Below are 18,458 nucleotides of genomic sequence, written 5' to 3' on the forward strand. Positions count from 1 at the left end.
CACGATTAGGTGAGACAGACAGCCAGACCGACAACCTCTTAATCGGAAGGCAACCCAACCGAGGTCCAGCAGACGAACCAACCAACAAGATCAGTTCTACTCCACCCGACGAGCAAAACGACAACAAGATGTCAATAGCAAAACTTTCTGGATACTGGTGCCAATCCAGCCAACTAAGAATAAACGACAAAATCTACCAACAACACCTCAGCTGTCGAACTACACGCCGTGCTGGACAGCATAAACATGACGAGGAGAATACACTGCCAAAAACTACGTTAACGACCAGGGCAAGTCACCGGAACGTCAATGGCCACAACGCAGAAGAAAATGTTGGCACACTTCATTAATGAAGGAATTAATTAAATTAAGCACCACACAGGAAGACGGCTGCAATTCTAGCCGACTTCAATGCACACACGTTGTTTATAGCGGGAATCTCCCAGCAAGCGACAACCAAGATGAAACGAAAAGATGTGATAGTAGCTGTGGCTTGATAGTACGTTAAGTGAGCACTCGACTTTATGATTGGTGAGCGACGAACTTCGTAACCATCCCAAGAAGCGCCTCGCAACTCCAACCGCGCGTACACGCCGCCAGTGGCTCCGGCCTGACTACGCGCCACGGAGTGTTCCTCGCTGCTACGCCCCAACCGACCGAATGCCACAAACACGGAAACGGTCAAAAGACCAAATACACGTCGGCCGATGAGACGACCGACCATACGATGAACCAACAGTCGCTCCCGCTCCAGTCTGCTTCCGTCGGACACTGCATGTGTGTCCCCAGCCGTCGGCAGGTACTGTCTGTCAGCAACTCACTGGTGCTCCGTTCCTGACGCTGCTCCGTGCCCGACTGCACTCCTGGACCGTCTCCAGCTGACTTCCAGACACACGATGAGCCGAAAATACTATCGGTCGCTCCAGAGATGGTACGACTGTGCACTTATCGATTAGTGCTGCTACTGCCACTCACGGGCAAGTAAGGCAGAAGTTACTGACTCCAGTAACTGCAATAATAAAACGAAATGGCAGTACCGTAAAAGAATATGACAAACAATGAATGGCAAGAACACGAGCTTCGCACGGCTAAAAATCCTCATCAAGTAAGAAAGTACATTCGAGCCTCTCCGAAAGTTAATATTTAATGAGGTAGCTCGAAATCTGGAGTACTTGGCCATGTTTTTTATTGATATGTTTCTAACGGAAGATTCTTAGCGAGATACAAGGTGTAATGTGTACAGGAGCAGATACTTTTATTGATGACTGGGACAATGTAATGAATGACATTACATCAGTATTTCATTTGCGGACTAATAATTATAGCTATTAGCAGGAGTATGTTTTTAGGTTAGCTGGAACCTCCAAGTACATGTGGCAACAGCAAGGAAATAATCCTTATTTCCACCTCGGCTGCACATCGGGTGTTGAAATGTGGACGCATGGATGACAAATGGTTAATCTACAGTGAAGGCATAGTCCACTTTGTGGTACAGCTACCACCGTACAAAAACATCAGGTCTTTGCGGCAACACTGCTTTACGTAGAGGAAAATCAACCACCAAATTGATGTGTGTACCTATTATCTGTATCTGTAGCCGTTACATTCTGTATGCTGCCTAATTTTGTTGTTGATAATATTCCCCTCAATATCATAATATCAGGTTACTTCTATCAATATGGTGCACCACCACAGTATTCCTCAAAGGTTCGGCATTACCTGCATGAAACATTGGGCTGACCCTGGTTCGGAAGAGGAGGACCTATGGCATAGCCACAACATTCACCCGATATGATTCGATGTGATTTCAGGCTATCGGAAATAGTGAAAGAACGCCTGTAAGCTAGAAGAGTAACTGACATTAATTACCTTAAAGGACGTATCGCGTAAGTTGCCCGTTCTATACCAACGTGTAGGCGAGAACGAGCGTATATGGAGAAAACGCTTTCTATTTGCATTGGGAACCAAGGCGGACGGGTCGAAGAAGTGCACTAGCTCCATGTGGACTCGTGTACACAGTGTGCGCTTTTGCATTGAAATAAATGTAATACAATAAACAAAGCATAGATATATAAATACCAAAGAGAATATAATAAAAATAAAAAATTAAATAAAAAGAAAGTCTCATTTACACCGACAGGGGCAAAATCGTTAACACCTAGAAAGAGTTAGGCGACATAAACGAAAGTTTATAGGTGAGTTTCTACATCTGAAGAACTGACAGAAGATGTCCATTCAAATCCGCACCAGTCGCATAAGAATTGCCCAAATTGCCCAAGTATTGCCACTATGAGGATGCAAATAAGGTTTGCTGTAAATACACGCTTTAAAGGTTGTTAGCATTAGTCGGACGCGGTGTGTTTATGGTAGTAAGAATCACTTTAAAGTGACAAAGACACCATTATGAACACCTCAGTGAGTATGGATGAAGTCGTGTAATAGTACTACGAGAAGCTGTATGTTTATTCTGAGATAGAGCAGAAAGACTTGGCAGGAATGTAGCCACTGTGCATGATTGCTAGCAGCAGTAGTCACTAGAATGTACGGTCACAATAACACCAGGCAGCTGACTACCGCGTGCCACCATCGAGACAGAAGACCATTGTGTTCTGCGGAAGGCTCTGGCGCATCGCACCGCATAAGCAGCAGCAGTCTGAGCAGCAGTTGGCACCGAAGTGACACAACCAACAGTTACAGATCGGATACTTCATGGGCAGTTCAGATACACACCCGCTGTAACGTGCATTCCATTGACATAGGACTACCGCCATTTGTGTCTACAGTAGTGGCAAGCGAGAGCTCATTGCAGGGCAGGTGAATTTTTATCGTGATTTCGGTCGAAAGCTGGTCCTGTCCTAGTATCAGTGATGACCCTGTGTTGGTTAGGAGAAGGCCTGCAACCAACCTGTCTGATTGCTAGAGACACTGGACCTACACCTGTCGCTGTGGTTTGTGATGCGATTTCGTATGGCACCAGGAACACTCTCGTGATTTTCCCACGCAGCCTCACTGCCAATTTGTAGGTCAATTTGGTGATTAGACCTGTCGTACTGCCATTCATCAATAGCATTCCCTGTGGTGCTTTCCAACAGGATAACGCTCGCCCACGCACTGCTGTCGTAATCCACCATGTTTACAGACTGTCGACCCGTTGACTTTGCCTGCTCGATCGCTAGATCTCTGTCGAATAGGGCACATGTGGGACACCTTCGGAGGCCATCTCCAAAGTCATCCACATACTGCATTAACTGTCCCTGTATTGACCGACTAAGTGCTTCTACCATGGAAAACGGTCCAACAAACTTACGTCCGCCAATTGTACAACACAATGCATGCACGTTTGCATGCTTTCATTCAATGTTCACACAGTTACACAGGTTAATAATGTACCGGCATTTATCATTACATTGTTCTCTGATCTTGTGATGTTAATCATTTAAAAGTGTTAGCTGGACGTTTGTATTAAAGAAAATTCCATACTTCTTTCGCTTCCGCCTTAGTCCTGCAGTTTGCGCAGGGTCGGCATGGTTAAATCGGATTTGTTATGTTAATATGAAGGGGTGGCCGGATGCCCTACCTGTCGCCACACCGTACCCCCCCCTCCCCCCCCCCTTTCCTCTGGGACAGAGTCAGTGGACCCCATCTGTCTGCGTCCAGTGTAACTCGTGAAAGAGTGCGGACGTGTTTCAAATGTTTGCAACGCGTGTAACTGAGGCGGAACGTGGGGACCAGCCCGGTATTCACCGCCTAAAAACCACATCCAGGCCTGCGGCACACCGGCCCTCGTCGTTATCCCGCCGGGCGGATTCGATCCGTGGCCGGCGCTCCTACCCGAGTCCAGGAATCATCGCGTTAGCGCTCTCGTCTAACCTGGCGGGTCTATTAAGGAAATTTCATTACTCTAGATAAATTTTTTTTGGTAATGTGGTTTCAACAACCTTGTGCTATCCTGATAATGGTCACTGGGTACGCTCAGATGTTCGATGTGATTGTGTGCCTTCTCGTAAGCAGGAGTTCCTTCAGTGGAGCCTGGCCCTACCATTAACTCAGACAGGGGTGCCGCACGCCTCTGGGCACGCAGCGAGCTGCGCCGGGAACCTCGGCGCCCGGTGTCCAGGACACGGCGCCGGTCTGCGCCTGCGCGGGCGACCACGCCGCACAACACGGCGGCACAGCGGGCAGCGGCCCGCCGACTCCGAAGGCGCTCAGTCGGTGCCCGCGCCGCGCCCCGCCACAACCGGTCGCTCCGCGCCGACGCCGCCGCCGACGCCACCGCCGACGCCGCCGCCTGCTGTGGCCGCCGCCATGGACGCGTGCGTCGTCAAGTGAGCGCCCTTGCAGTGCCACAGCCGCCGCCGGAGCCCCGGCGTCCCTCGTGCTCGGACCGCTGCTTGCAGACCCCGCCTGGACTATGGTCGCCACCGGCGCGAGCGCGCTCGTCTTCGCCGTTCTGCACTCCCTCTGCTCCGCTTACCAGGGTGAGTACCCAACCACGTGGAGTACGGCCTTCTGTGTAGTTGGAGCCGACACAAACACTGTGACGTTCCTCTGTCTCCCAACACAAAGCTCACTCAACTACGATAAGAGCACAAGGATGTAATGTACCTTTCCACCAGAAGTGTGTTGCCTTTAGCTCAAGTCACCAACAGGACCTGAAAAACACTCGAATCACAGCAGAGATGGAGCTATTGATCATAAATAATTAAGTGACAAGTGCTGGAAACTATAGCGTGAGATTAATACACATTACATTTTCTTGTCGCTCTCAGGTCAGTTGTGAAATGGCTATTGAGGACATGGATATTGTTACTTTTCTGCCTTTATGACTTGTGTACTGTTTTAAGCTATTTTCAGTCTCTGACGAAGCACCTACAGCTTTCCCTTTAGGCATTTTAATACTGTTGCGGATGTGACGTATCACCCCAAAGAGCTCGTGTTAACATACCCCAGCGCCCTCTTATGTGGTAACTGTTACGTTGATCTAAAATGTCATGTTGCTGTGATACATTAATAGGGTATATTCTGGTGGTATACCACATTGATAACACTGCCAACTGATTGCTTCTAAACACACTGCAAATAGACAATAAATACAAGTCAGTGGAAAAGTAGTAAGAGAATAGCATTTGTTTACTTGTTCAAAATACTGCACTTCGAGAAAAAACTCCTAGGTTATTCTCCGATCTGTGTAACTTGTGAGACAGTACTCGCAGGAAGTTTAGTTCAGAGGCACCACATGTGATATTGGACAGTAGTAGACTATGGACCTGCACGTACTTCCGTGCCCTAGCTCTCGTCTCTCGTCATGAATGTTGTCATCATCATCATCATCATCAACATTATTATTGTCATCTTCTCCATGATCACCATCGTCGTCGTCATTATCATCTAGGCCACCGTCACCGCTGTCGTCGACGTAAACGTGTTCGTTAACAACAAAAACCTCCAAAATTATGTTACATTCTACATTAACTCTTCGAAGTGACATGCAATACATTAAAGGGATCACAAAATAGTCTTACTCAACAAAGCTAAGATTATACGAATAGGAAACGTTTTCCAGCTGGGATTTGTTACCCACCACATGGTTTTTCTCAGGCAACAACCGCCTGTAATAACGTCGTAGTCGAAGCCAATAAAAAAGAACTTCAGTTATCTTCTGACATTAAACACATTTGCAGCTTTTTATCAGCAGTTGAAGTTCATACAATGTGAAACTTTTCCTGCCGTGTATAATTTTGAAACAATTTACAGAAATGTAGCTGGATGGCGTCTTCGACAACCGCCAAACACCATGAGAGAGCGTTATTCAAGTAAACTGGATACGCAGAGCATTTGACGGAAGACAACAAGAGCAATAACGTTAGCGCCACATAGAACCAGAGATGACTACAGCCAGAACTTATCGATAGTAAATATTAATAGCCAAAGGATGAGGTAGCAATAAGTCTGCATTGGGCTTGAACACGATAAGAGAAGGATTCAATGCAGGGATCACTTACGAATTATGCCGTTACTGCTTTGTTAATAACACCATCCCAGCAGCTGGAAGTTAATGCAGGAGTAACCGAGTTATTATGTTCCTTATAATGACCGTGGCCAAAGCAATGTTCTATAGTAGCAGGTTTGCTCAGCTGTTGTTAAGTTTATGTGACGCTTATGTTCAAGCATCTGGTCCTCTACGATGCCGATGGCCTGACCAAAGTTTGACACTCCTGGATGCTATAGACACTTGGATTAAGTGGAACAGTATCATGTTTTACGTGTTCTAAAGCGTTCCCGATCATTTCAATTCAGGAGTTTGCAGAATACGACCAATTTTGTTCCAAGTGCTACCTACGTATGCTAATACAAATCATCACATTCTTTTTGATGAACGTTGGTGGGTTTGACCAAATGCCCAATAGTTCTGTTGCTAGCAAAAAGTTTAGAAATTTGGCATCTCTTTTATCATGTAGCGTAAAGGAAGAGAATGTTGACGGAATTGTGCCATAAGTAAAAATATTAATAAAAATATTTTTGTTCTAATTCGATTCTGTAAATTAGACGAGAATGCGTGTACGTACTTCTATCTGCCAATAGCCTACAAAATGTATTTATTATCATTCTTATATTTCTATGTTATCCATTTTAGTCTGGCTGTAAAATATTTCTGGTTCTGTCAAGGAAACTACCAATTCACTGTTTCCTCACGAAATGAATCTCGTCGTCCTTTATATTCAAATACCACTAGTCGTGTTATAATGTTTTCATGAACTTTGCTTCGATGTCATTAGAAAATTAGAAATTTTCAAAACCCTCGACAATCAATCTTCTTAAAATACAGATTTTTTGGCCACTGTCGATGTTATTGCTGACGTAAACAATACACGTATAGAGTGATACGGCTATGTAGTACTTGCATTGGTACGAATTAAACTAATATTTATTTTGAGCATAGCATTTCTAGCTTTTTCACCATCTTCCTCTTCAGCACTAAATGGGGTGAGACAGTGATTGACAAAACCGTCAATGTGCTGTAGTCTTACGATTTACTGAGTTAAGAAACGTCGCGTCATTTCATAACAAACTAATACTTCGAAGACGTAAATTTTTCGAGCCACTTGCGATGTTACTGACTTAAATGAGGCATGAATAGAATGATACACGTGTTATTAGACCCTCTGGTAGCTTCAAGATTTTAAACATGGCTGAAACAGCAACAGTTGAAATTCTTCACGGTAAATAATAACAGCTAAACAGTTGTAGGATAAAGATTTATTAAAATCCTTGGCCACAGTTTCGGTATATCTAAAAATACCATAATCAGAAGTAAAATACACTAATATCACATCCTGCAGTGGAGATACATAAAACAATCGTGCCAAAGGCGTCGTCAGTAGTTAAAACATCATCACCATTTATATAACATAATTATGAACAGAGGATCGATGCGAACACAGCATAGCATCAGTACTTTGTGGCTTTGGTAGCAACTGAATTAAATTATATTATGAACATAGCGTTTCCAGTGTTTCACACTCTACAGTGGCAGCGTGATGTGGGACGTACAGTGATTAAGACACTAGATGAGTGCTAAGAAACTCAAGTGCCAAGTCTTTCAGTACTGCTACAACGTTTCCACGGTTTCATTAAACGACGCCAGGCTAGAACGGTTCAGTAATTCCGCGACCTATTACGTCTTCCCTCCATGCCCAGCTCGGTTAGTGTACCATCTCTAATGACTTTTATTTTCGCTGAACCTCAAGAACTGATATTGATATCAAACTTTAGTTATGCGAGATCAATAAAATACTTAACGTATTTATTAAGTCGGAAGATTTTTCATTAGAATAAGTAATTGTCATGTGTGTGCGGAGAAGGAAGGACACAACGTGATACTTCGCCGTGCTCGTCACAACCAATATACCGTGACGCAGTGTGAGCGCTGGAAAGTGGGTTGCGCTTTATAATAGACGGTTGTCTAAGCCAAGCCACGATTCTGGAAATGGCAGGAAAGGCGTCAAGCAGTGACAGAGAAAGCTCTTTCCACTGAGTTCTCCCCAACAGCAATCTTCTGAGTGCCAGCGGGGGTGGCGTCGTAGTGTGGCAGTAAAATGATTTCTAAAAGCCGGCGACCACTTCTGCGCGCCGTTTCCCATTTTCCTTGATGTATCAATAATCTCTAAATGCTTTTTCAAAGACAAATATAATTATGTCTCCAATGTCTAATTTCGGTCTCGTTCTAGTTAATATCGCTTCTTCGTACTGCGTGAATATCGTGTCTGAAGTGTTTCCAGGGAAGTACACAAGTACAGCGGCTTTGTAGTCAGTGTTTCACAGCTAATTTCACTCTGTTTCTTTCCCCCATCGAGCACTTGCTACTCACGACAATTTCCCCTCATACTTGCAGGCTGTCTGTGCCTTTTGTCCTAAGGAATAAAGTGGTGCAGTGGATAAAACACAAGGCTCGTACTGCAAAGGAGGGGGGCCTCTAAACCTTGGCATGCTAACACTAATTTAAGTTTTCCATGGGCTGCCTGTCTCGACGTTCAGCGTTCGTTGTACGATACCTTATTCTTCCTCTCTGAGAAGTATAAGCATGTCATTACTCACGTACGTATGAAAATACCGAATCGTCAAAAAAACGCACACATTAGATAATCAGTCCCCGATATTTTTTTCTTTATTTTTTTTAGAAGGTCTTCAACATTATTGAGTTACTTATGCTATAGTGGAACGTGCTGTCTTGTCATTTAGTTTCAGAAATATTGTCGCGTCACAACTACAATAAAGCCCAAATTTAAAATCTGAATCGTCAGTGCAACACAACTCTGAAGGCTTTGAAAGCACGTTTATTGCGGACACCAATTCCATCCACCGACCGTAACCATTATGCCATACAGTATGAACTGCAGTTCGCGCCTGCATTTCATTGTCACCAGTTGATGGTGAGGGTATTAACTTAGTTTTGAGGTTCTGACGCTGCCGACGCCTGCGTCATTAGAGAACAGCATTACTCGATTGTTCAAGGATAAAGAAGGAGATAGGTAAAAGTTATAAGCTACTGACGAAATGAGAGAATACCCCTATCAGGATAACGGGACGTCAATTTGAAACAGATCCCCCGAACTAACATTTAGAAAACTCTTTTATGTGCATCTATGTGTCGGGCCCAAGATTAGTAGAAGATCGTGTCATATTTATGTACAGTTGTAGATTTTCTATCTAATCTTCACAGAGTTTTGATTTCGCCATTCCGGTTCAAGCTCGTTATCATGCGGTAATCAATTCGTTATTAGATCTGAAAATGTAGACGTATCTACCAAATTTTTTAATAAAATTCTGTGACTTGCAGGTGATCTACCGGTAAAAGGTAGGAAAGGAACGTATCTAAGCGGTTACGGATTATCATATTACAATTAATATGATTGCTCGTATGACATACCATATTAATGGGCGTTGTTCGTAAATTACCGTAGGTGATACATGTAAAACTAGAGTAACTGAAGTAAGGTAAAATCATATTACGATAAATTCCTTATAATCTTTTTCCTGCGAATGAAACAATTTCTGTTAAATTTAATGGTGCAAGTGTGAATTGATATCAACTGCATCTCCTTCTATACACCTCTGACATCGTCAACGGGTTGGAGATATTTAATGTTATGAATAGTGGATAAATTTTCGACTGCCAAGATCGCTAAAATCATCTGTTATTACATATATCCGAAGACGCCAACAGAGAAGCATCGGTAATCTGTATGAATAAGCGATTTTGGCGATCTTGGCAACTGAAAAATTATTCAGTGGTGATATTCCTTTACTGGATACACATACACACACACACACACACACACACACACACACACACACTCCTCTCTCTCTCTCTCTCTCTCTCTCTCTCTCTCTCTCTGGATAAATGATTTTGGAGATCTTGGCAACTGAAGATTTATTCAGTGTTCGTATTCGATTACTGCCCCCCTCCTCTCCCCCCCCCCCCCCCCCCACACACAAACAAACACTAGTTACTGACCGTCATCCATGTGGAGCACATGTTGGTCTCACCGTGGACCTCTAGTACCTGGTACGGAGCCACACACAATTAATACCATCAAAATGTATGGGCCTGAAGATAACAAGATGACGTTTACGCAATGTCGAAACTAGTAGCCAAATAAATAGGAAATCTTAAATACAGCTGGAGGAGTTTCATTTTCAATTACAAAATTATGCCTGCTGATGTCCCTCGAGCATCCAATTTAAAAATAAAAAGAACAGTAGAGGATTTCAGCTATTCTCTGAATACCAAAAAAATTCCTTACAAACAATTTTATGTTGTTTTTGGAGCACACGGGTAATGTAGAGTACACACATTGTACGTTGCGAATTCACTCGCTTGTTAAAGCATTTATCCACTTTTTTCCATAGCTGTTGGTTGTGTAGTCTCTGTGAAGAGTGAGGTAGCTCTAATCGGAATAGCGTTGACCGCATCTGGCAGCGAAGTGCGTTCGCAGTCTAAAGACATTACGCAGTATGTAATCTAACACCACTGTCTATAAACGATAATGTGCAGCACATGGTACAATTTTTACACCAGACGCGATATACGGGGGGTATCACACTGAGACAAATAAAATAATATCGTGCTAGAGGGCAAATGTTCAAATAAACATGGGTTTCCTGAAGTGCCGTTTGACTGATAATTGAGGAAGTATCGTTATTATCTGAGGCTCAGTCCGGTATTACAGATGTACACCTCTCATTTATGTCTCTAACTGGACACGCAATCGCATGGCAGCAGAGCACCGAGTTCACATTGCTTACGATATCCAGTTCTGTACACCGAATAGAGTCATACCGACAATTGCCGTAGCATGAGAACACGGCTCATTTAACAGGGTAGATTTCGCCAAATGTTTGGGTGTTCACATTGATGGAAACTTGAAATGGAAGAAGCATATTGCTGAGCTTCTCAAACAATTAAGTTCAGCTTCTTTCGCTCTTCGTATAATCGCTAGTCTTGGAACTAAACAGATCAGCCTCCTAACGTACTTTGCTTATTTCCTCTTAATAATATGTTATGGAATAGTTTCCTGGGGAAGCTCACCACTTAGACACAATGTATTGATTGCACAAAAGAGAACAGTGAGTATAATATTAGTGGTGTTCACCCAAGGACGTCATGTAGGCACCTACTCAAGGAGTTAGGTATTTTAACTGCACCGTCAGAGTACATATATTCGCTAATGAAATCCGTTATACGTAATCCGTCTCCATTCGCGAAGAACAGCGATCTCCATACGTACAACACTCTAGGAAAAAATGACCTTTCCTATCCGTTATTGAAGCAGTCAGTGGCTAAAAAAGGAGTACATTATTCAGCAACAAAAAATCTTTGATAATTTACTCAACAACACAAAGTGTCTGGCAGGTAGCAGATTAAGTATTAAATCTAGCTTACAGGTATTCCTTTTGGACCACTCCTCCTATTCCATGGACGAATTCCTGTTTCAGAATTGGTAAATAAATAAAAATTAAAATTTTGTACTCAATGTAGTTGCATGTGTAGAACAAAATATTTCTGTTATATTAATGTCAGCACTGTTCATGTGTGTACATCTTGTAATCTGACTTGTTCCACTTCATATCGATCAAATAATCGTTAAAATGATCTACAGAACATGACGTAACTAAACTAAACTAACGAGAAATTTGGTCCAAGAGAGATGGGCCACGCGCGAGGCCTGTACTCGGACCTCAGAATCGTCTGACGTTAATATTATGCATTTTTCTATGTAGACGTTGACGTTATACAGTTCAGGTTTCGTTTTTCCGATTTCCTGCATGTAATGCGTTAACTTTGACGTTGCCACTTAGCTGGTATCATTTTTGTCCTCTGGTACTCCTCACATTCACCGTTCCTTGTAATGCTTTGTCTTCTATCCAAAGTTTTAGCAACAACGTTTCTTCTTTCTAATTTTTGAATTTCTGAGTAAATCTAGTTGAAAGCAAAAATCAAAAATTATATTTTGTAACCAGGAATGAAGTGTTACAGAGTACATAAGATTAAAATCTAAGCTATGTTATTCATTTTAAAATATAAGATATGTTATCTAAGATATGTTCTAAGATGTGTTATTAATCTAGGGTACGTAATGTTATAAGTGGGTGTGCGACATATTTGCGACAATAGGTGTTTGGCTAATTCAACCCTTAGGGCAGTTCATTTATTAAAGGACTTTTAACATTTTGGTGATACATTGATAGGATTTACATGAATAACAATGAAAACTACGTGGGAACAAATATTTTAAATAGTTATATGTTGTCTAACAAAGCCCTATTCACGAAATTATCTTAAACAGTTTATTCTCTTGTTTGTATACAGATTAACGTTACACTTACCACACATCCATACTTTGTGATTTACAATTCGATCCTTTATAGATTTATCTTATGTGTGTAACCTGAAGCCAACGATGTACTGCATCACTTTGGGGACCCGGTTTTCGTGGAACCTGATACGTCTTGCATACTAGTTCTGCCTTCATACTCCCTGAAGGCGTACTTCTATTTCTTTTTCATGTCTTTTCCTATATCGCAGGATGTGTCTGATCTCATAGATTTTAGTTCAGGTAGATCATTTTCTTTGTTATTGGATATTATTAAACTGTCAGAGAACACGACTTTTGAGAGTATTAAGAGCTCGTTAGAATTTGTGGCCACTCAAAACAGTGTTGACGTCGGATGTTCATGTGGAAACGTGTAACAAATTCCGATACAAATAGTTAAATAATGAAGATATTTGGTTTAAGGTTGAATACGAAGCAAACTGGTTTTGTTCTGCTGATTTTTGTTTATCTGTAACTATTTTTCGTCTCACTGGGCCATCTTTAGAAAACAACTGACTAGCTACAGCCACAAACAATAGTTCTTAGGATCCCAAACACTACAAGCCAAGAATCAATCCCCAAAATCTTAATGCACCAAATTTGTGTTTTAACATTATAAATTAAACTTTACGTAACAGAGAGCATTAAACGCAGTAAATAATAAAGTACGTAGTATTACAGTATTACACGGTATATCGTTATAATGCTAAAGTCAGTGAGATCACGACATTGGTTAAGAAACGGTGCACCAAACATGATTTTTAAAATTGTGAATTTCACTTTAAGCAACACAGTAAATAATAAAATTTTCAACTTTATAGTATTATAGTTATATGGTAATGATGCTATATTTTCTGAGGTAGGGACATTGGTGGAGAAATTTCTAAATGAGTACTAGTCATACATCTGAACACTGAAGTACTCGTTCCAACAAATCAACAGAAATATTTGGTTTCATTTCACTTTATTTCATCTCCTGTATTTCCGCCAAATGTACACAAACACCTAATGATGCGACTTTTGCACAAACAGTATTTCCGAATTCACCAGCGTGCACGTACAACTAGTTCATTACATCAAAATATGATTTACGTCGATTCACAAATACTACACAACAACTAAATAATTTACCTCAGTATCTAGTTGCAACTGTGCAAACGATAACTTCTCGTGAGTGTGTCGTGAACAAGGGCGCGAACACCAGGTCGCTCTAAAAGTACCCGAGACGCTCTGGGACTTCCAGCACATTCCAGTAGCGCTGGTAGCTTCGCGTAGAACCTACACCTACTGTCACTGGTGCTAAAACCCCCATTAAACTTCCAATTAACAGCGTTGTTTTATAATGATGGGGATTCGCAACACACAGCATTGAAGGGTTAATTGTTTCTAGTACTTGTCTTTGCTCAGTCGCCCTGTGCAACAGAGCCTCATTCCTCATTTTACCTGTTCCTCTCACACCTCTCATTCTTCTGAAACGCATACAAGCGTCCATCGTCTCTCTGCTTTATTTAACCCAGCGTACAGGGTAATACAACGTAAAAAACAATTCACTGATATTCTCCTTAACTGTTGATTTTATGAAACACCGAAGATACTCCTCCACCTACAAAATATTTCTTTTGTCATTACTATCTTTGTTTCCGTCTGTGCTCATCTCCAAAGCGAATTGTAGGGCACTCAGGTTGCTAAAGTTGCAGAAATGGAGCAGGAAATTGTAATGTCTTGTTACGATTTACGAGATCACCAGGGAATATGGAGTGCAAAACAAAAACTAGAGCAGTATTGCGTCAAAACCCGAGGAAAATGATCTAACACCACGTTAACAGCTACAACGCAGTAAGTAATGGTAAGATACAATAAACATAATTAGTATTGTTTTCATAGTGAAGCAGGCCATGGGTGAAATTTTAACCCACTTGCATGAGGAGTTCGTTAAAATGTTTACATCTCAGATTCATTTATACGCAACATTTAAAATTGGTTTCACTCAGTTTTTGCTGTCTGAAGCAGCAACCGGTTTTGAAATTTCTTGAACAAAACAGTTTCGGTTGCAAAATAGTATTAAATAATAACAGTTACACATTTCGAACTCGTAAAGCCTCATCGGATTATGTAAACATGTAGTGGGATAAGCTTCATCCGTCAGTAGATTCTGAAGAAAGTTAAATAAGAATACGAGGCGTCTGGATATAACATCCCGGTAGTCAAATATCTTACCAAACACGTAAAGGAGCTTACGTGTGCTAAAGCAGGCTGAGAATGGTATACACGCACCGACCCATGCATACAACATATGAATATGGAGCAGACGACGATCGTGTAAGTAGGTCCAACTGTCACAAGAACCAAGCGCTCTTTCATTATGGCGTTAGTTCGCTCTATAAATTATGAGGCCATAAAAATTCTTCCAATCCATACGCAGCAGACAGCAAACCAGTGCTTAACAGTATTGGTTAAAAACAGTCTTCAGTGCAATTTTATTTTCTTTATTTTTTAACTACGCGTTTCGCCTTTTTTAGGCATCTTAAGGTTATCTACATAGAAAACAGAGAACAAATACATCTATTTAAGAATAGCGATCGCGCTGTGCAGACTTAGATAACCTAAAAGCATGTCTAAACACATCAAATACTGAAAGAGCAAATACCTTAATTTGGTATTCCTTAGAAGAATCCTTTAGTCAGTGTAGCCAAAGGGCATCGTCGAATATATCAGGCCAACATCGCCGTCGTTAAACCCAGTAAAAACTAGAAATATAAAATAGTAAAATCAGATAAAAATTCACCAGTGATCGGACACTCAGAAATGCAATCCTATTGCAGAAGCCTTATGATAAGGCCTTACCTTCTGCAGATGGACGCTAGTGACACCTATATCTGCATAACGCATTCCCGTTCACAGGAGAGAGTAACAGAATAAGATTGGGCTCAGGTACTAAGCATAATGCACCACAGCGTCGTGTGCTAGTCATGAAGTCTAATACAGGATCACCTCAATAGGTGGCTCTGCCACGCAGCTTCTGGTAGGAATGAGAGATAGTGAAGTGGATGTACATAGTCACCAAAGCTTTATAAAAGTAATGCACACAAAACATTAATAAGATTGAATTACTGGGGGCAAGAGCGGTGCAATAAGTTATCCTAAAATTTTGACGAAGTGATTTATAAATGAAGGCGGTGAATTTAAAATGAGAAAACAAGGTGTGTAGTACACCTCACAGATGCAGTAGTTTAGGATAAGTTATTGTTTAGGTGTTTCCCCTAGTAATTCCATCTTACCAATGTTTTATTTGCATTACGTTCATAAAGTTTTAGTGGGTATGTATCTCTCATTCTTATCACTGCTGCGTGGCAGCGCCACCTATTGAGGTGATTCTGTATTAGGCTTCAGTACTGGCACACGACAGTGTGGTGCATTGTACTTACTACCTGAGCCCCCATTTTATTCTGTTACTCGCTCCTGTGAACGGGAAAGCGTTATGCAGATCTTGGTGTCACTCACGTCCATCTAGAAAAGGTAAGGCCGTATCATACGGCTTCGGCAATACGATTGCATTTCTGAGTGTGATCACAGGTGAATTTTTATCTGATTTTACTATTTTATATTTCTAGTTTTACTGAGTTTAACGGCGGCGATGTTAGCCTGATATACTCAACGATGCCCTTTAGCGGCACTGACTAAGGGATTCTTCTAAGAAATACCAGATTAAGGTATTTGCTCTTTCAGTATTGTTTATACAAGTTTTTAGGTTATCAAAGTCTGCACAGCTAGTTCGCGATTCTTAAATAGGTGTATTTGTTCTCTGTTTTCTATGTAGATAACCAGAAGATGCCTAAAAAAGGCAAAACGCGTAGTTAAAAATAAAATAAAATTGCAATCAAGACTGTTTCTAACCAATACAATTATGAGACTCCCTGTGTCAACAATTAATGTTTGTTCCGACAATTTCAGACATTCAACTACTGAAGTGATTCGCCTTATATTGATGCCTTTCATAATAAATGTGTGCATGATTCACTAACTACATTGTAGCTCCTATTAAAATTTAATCAAAAAATATAGATTATAAGAATGTAACCAAATTTCCATTAATGTATCAAACTTGTAAATTTAATTACACGTTATTATAAGAAAATTTCACGGGTATAATCCATGTAGCACACAAAAAGCAGCCAACAGCATCTGGAACTTTCGTCGCGGTTTCTAGTTTATAAAGACAGTTTTCAGCGAGAATCACGTATTTATGTGTCACCAATGAGATAGCAGTATTCTGGCTAGAACTTGTAATACAGTTCTCGTTATCTGTGAACAGCGAGCTCACTGTCGGTAACTGTTTGTGATATTCGTATACTGGAGTTAAATCGCGGGCATGACAACATGCCTTCCCGTTAACCTGCGCAACGAACACGTGCGGTAAGCAACGCGGCTAATCGAAATGTCGTTACCCGTGGCTTGATTTTTGAAGCCGATATGAAATGCGTATAGTGCACGCGGTGGCCGTATTGACAGACGATGTAATGACAAACCCCTCGCATGGACGCCGGGACACGGCTGCCGAGCTGCCTGAGGCGTCGCAGGCTGATGCGTACACAATACAGCTGCGTGTGACAGGAAAATAAGGCCCCAGTTTCGTGGTAACTCGTTAACGGGGTTGAGCGGGTGCAACCGTGTCATGGGAGACCACGAGGGACGTTACCCCACATGAGCCCTCAGAGAAAGGAAAATAAAAAAGAAGAAAGTCTACTTGTTACACATTCTAGGAGGCATATACATAACACAGTATGCAGTAATCAGTGTCACTGGTACATAGAAATTTAATTACAGTCAGTTCAGGACGGCAAGCATTATCTACTTTCAAATAGCATTGAAGCAAACATTTCTCTGTGATGAAGTCTATCTCTTGATGTGTTGTTTGACTCTTCCGTTGATTTGATGCGAGCCGCCACGAATTATTCTAATGTACGTACCTCAATTTGTACCTACAATTTGTAAAGAAATCATATGACAGTTATAAGAGTCGAGGGGCATAAAAGGGAAGCAGTGGTTGGGAAGGGAGTCAGAGAGGACTGTTGCCTCTCCCCGATGTTATTTAATCTGTATATTGAAAAGTTGTGAAGGAAACAAATGAAAAATTCGGAGTAGGTATTAAAATCCATGGAGAAGAAATAAAAACTTTGAGGTTCGCTGATGACATTGTAATTCTGTCAGAGACAGCAAGAGACTTGGAAGAGCAGTTGAACGGAATATACAGTGTCTTGAAAGGAGGATATAAGGTGAACATTAACAAAAGCAAAACGAGGATAATGGAATGTAATCTAATTAAGTCGGGTAATGCTGAGGGAATTAGATTAGGAAATGAGACACTTAAAGTAGAAAGGAGTTTTGCTATTTGGGGAGCAAAATAACTGATGATGGTCGAATTAGAGAGGATATAAAATGTAGACTGGCAATGGCAAGGAAAGCGTTTCTGAAGAAGAGAAATTTGTTAACTTCAAGTATGGATTTAAATGTCATGAAGCCGTTTCTTAAAATATTTGTATGGAGTGTAGCCATGTATGGAAGTGAAACATGGACGATAAGTAGTTTAGACAAGAAGAGAATAGAAGCTTTCGAAATGTGGTGCTACAGAATAATGCTGAAGATTAGATGGGTAGATCACATAACCAATCAAAGTATTGAACAGAATTGGGGAGAAGAGGAACCTGTGCCACAACTTGACTAGAAGAAGGGATCAGTTGGTAGGACATGTTCTGAGACATCGAGGGATCACCAATTTAGTATTGGAGGGCAGCGTGGAGGTTAAAAATCGTAGAGGGAGACCAAGAGATGAATACACTAAGCAGGTACAGAAGGATGTAGGCTGCAGTAGGTACTGGGAGATGAAGAAGCTAGCACAGGATAGAGTAGCATGGAGAGCTGCATCAAACCAGTCTGAGGGCTGAAGACCACAACAACATCAACAACCTACCTCTTTATACCAGTGTAGCACTTGACGTAAGCCATCAATTAAGCCCCAATCCTTATCTTTCTCTACAGTTTTTATCCTCTACAGCTCCTACCTGTAAAATCGAACTTATTCCATAA

General features: G+C 41.5%; 1 protein-coding gene and 1 long non-coding RNA gene across 2 annotated transcripts in view; one reads left to right on the top strand and one right to left on the bottom strand.

Moving 5' to 3' along the window:
* Window positions 1-15,387, bottom strand: part of LOC126278189 (uncharacterized) — a 44,881-nt gene extending 29,494 nt beyond the window's left edge. Inside the window, exons 1-2 of the long non-coding RNA XR_007550673.1 lie at window positions 15,219-15,387; window positions 15,022-15,121 (exon numbers count right to left, since the gene is read on the bottom strand). This is a non-coding gene — a long non-coding RNA (uncharacterized LOC126278189). The remainder of the gene's footprint in view (window positions 1-15,021; window positions 15,122-15,218) is intronic.
* Window positions 4,236-18,458, top strand: part of LOC126278188 (lachesin-like) — a 656,873-nt gene continuing 642,650 nt past the window's right edge. Inside the window, exon 1 of the mRNA XM_049978103.1 lies at window positions 4,236-4,478. Coding sequence (XP_049834060.1) covers window positions 4,412-4,478 — 67 coding nt within the window. The 5' untranslated portion in view covers window positions 4,236-4,411. The remainder of the gene's footprint in view (window positions 4,479-18,458) is intronic.

Source organism: Schistocerca gregaria, chromosome 6 (genome assembly GCF_023897955.1).
Source record: "Schistocerca gregaria isolate iqSchGreg1 chromosome 6, iqSchGreg1.2, whole genome shotgun sequence".
Lineage (NCBI taxonomy): Eukaryota > Metazoa > Arthropoda > Insecta > Orthoptera > Acrididae > Schistocerca > Schistocerca gregaria.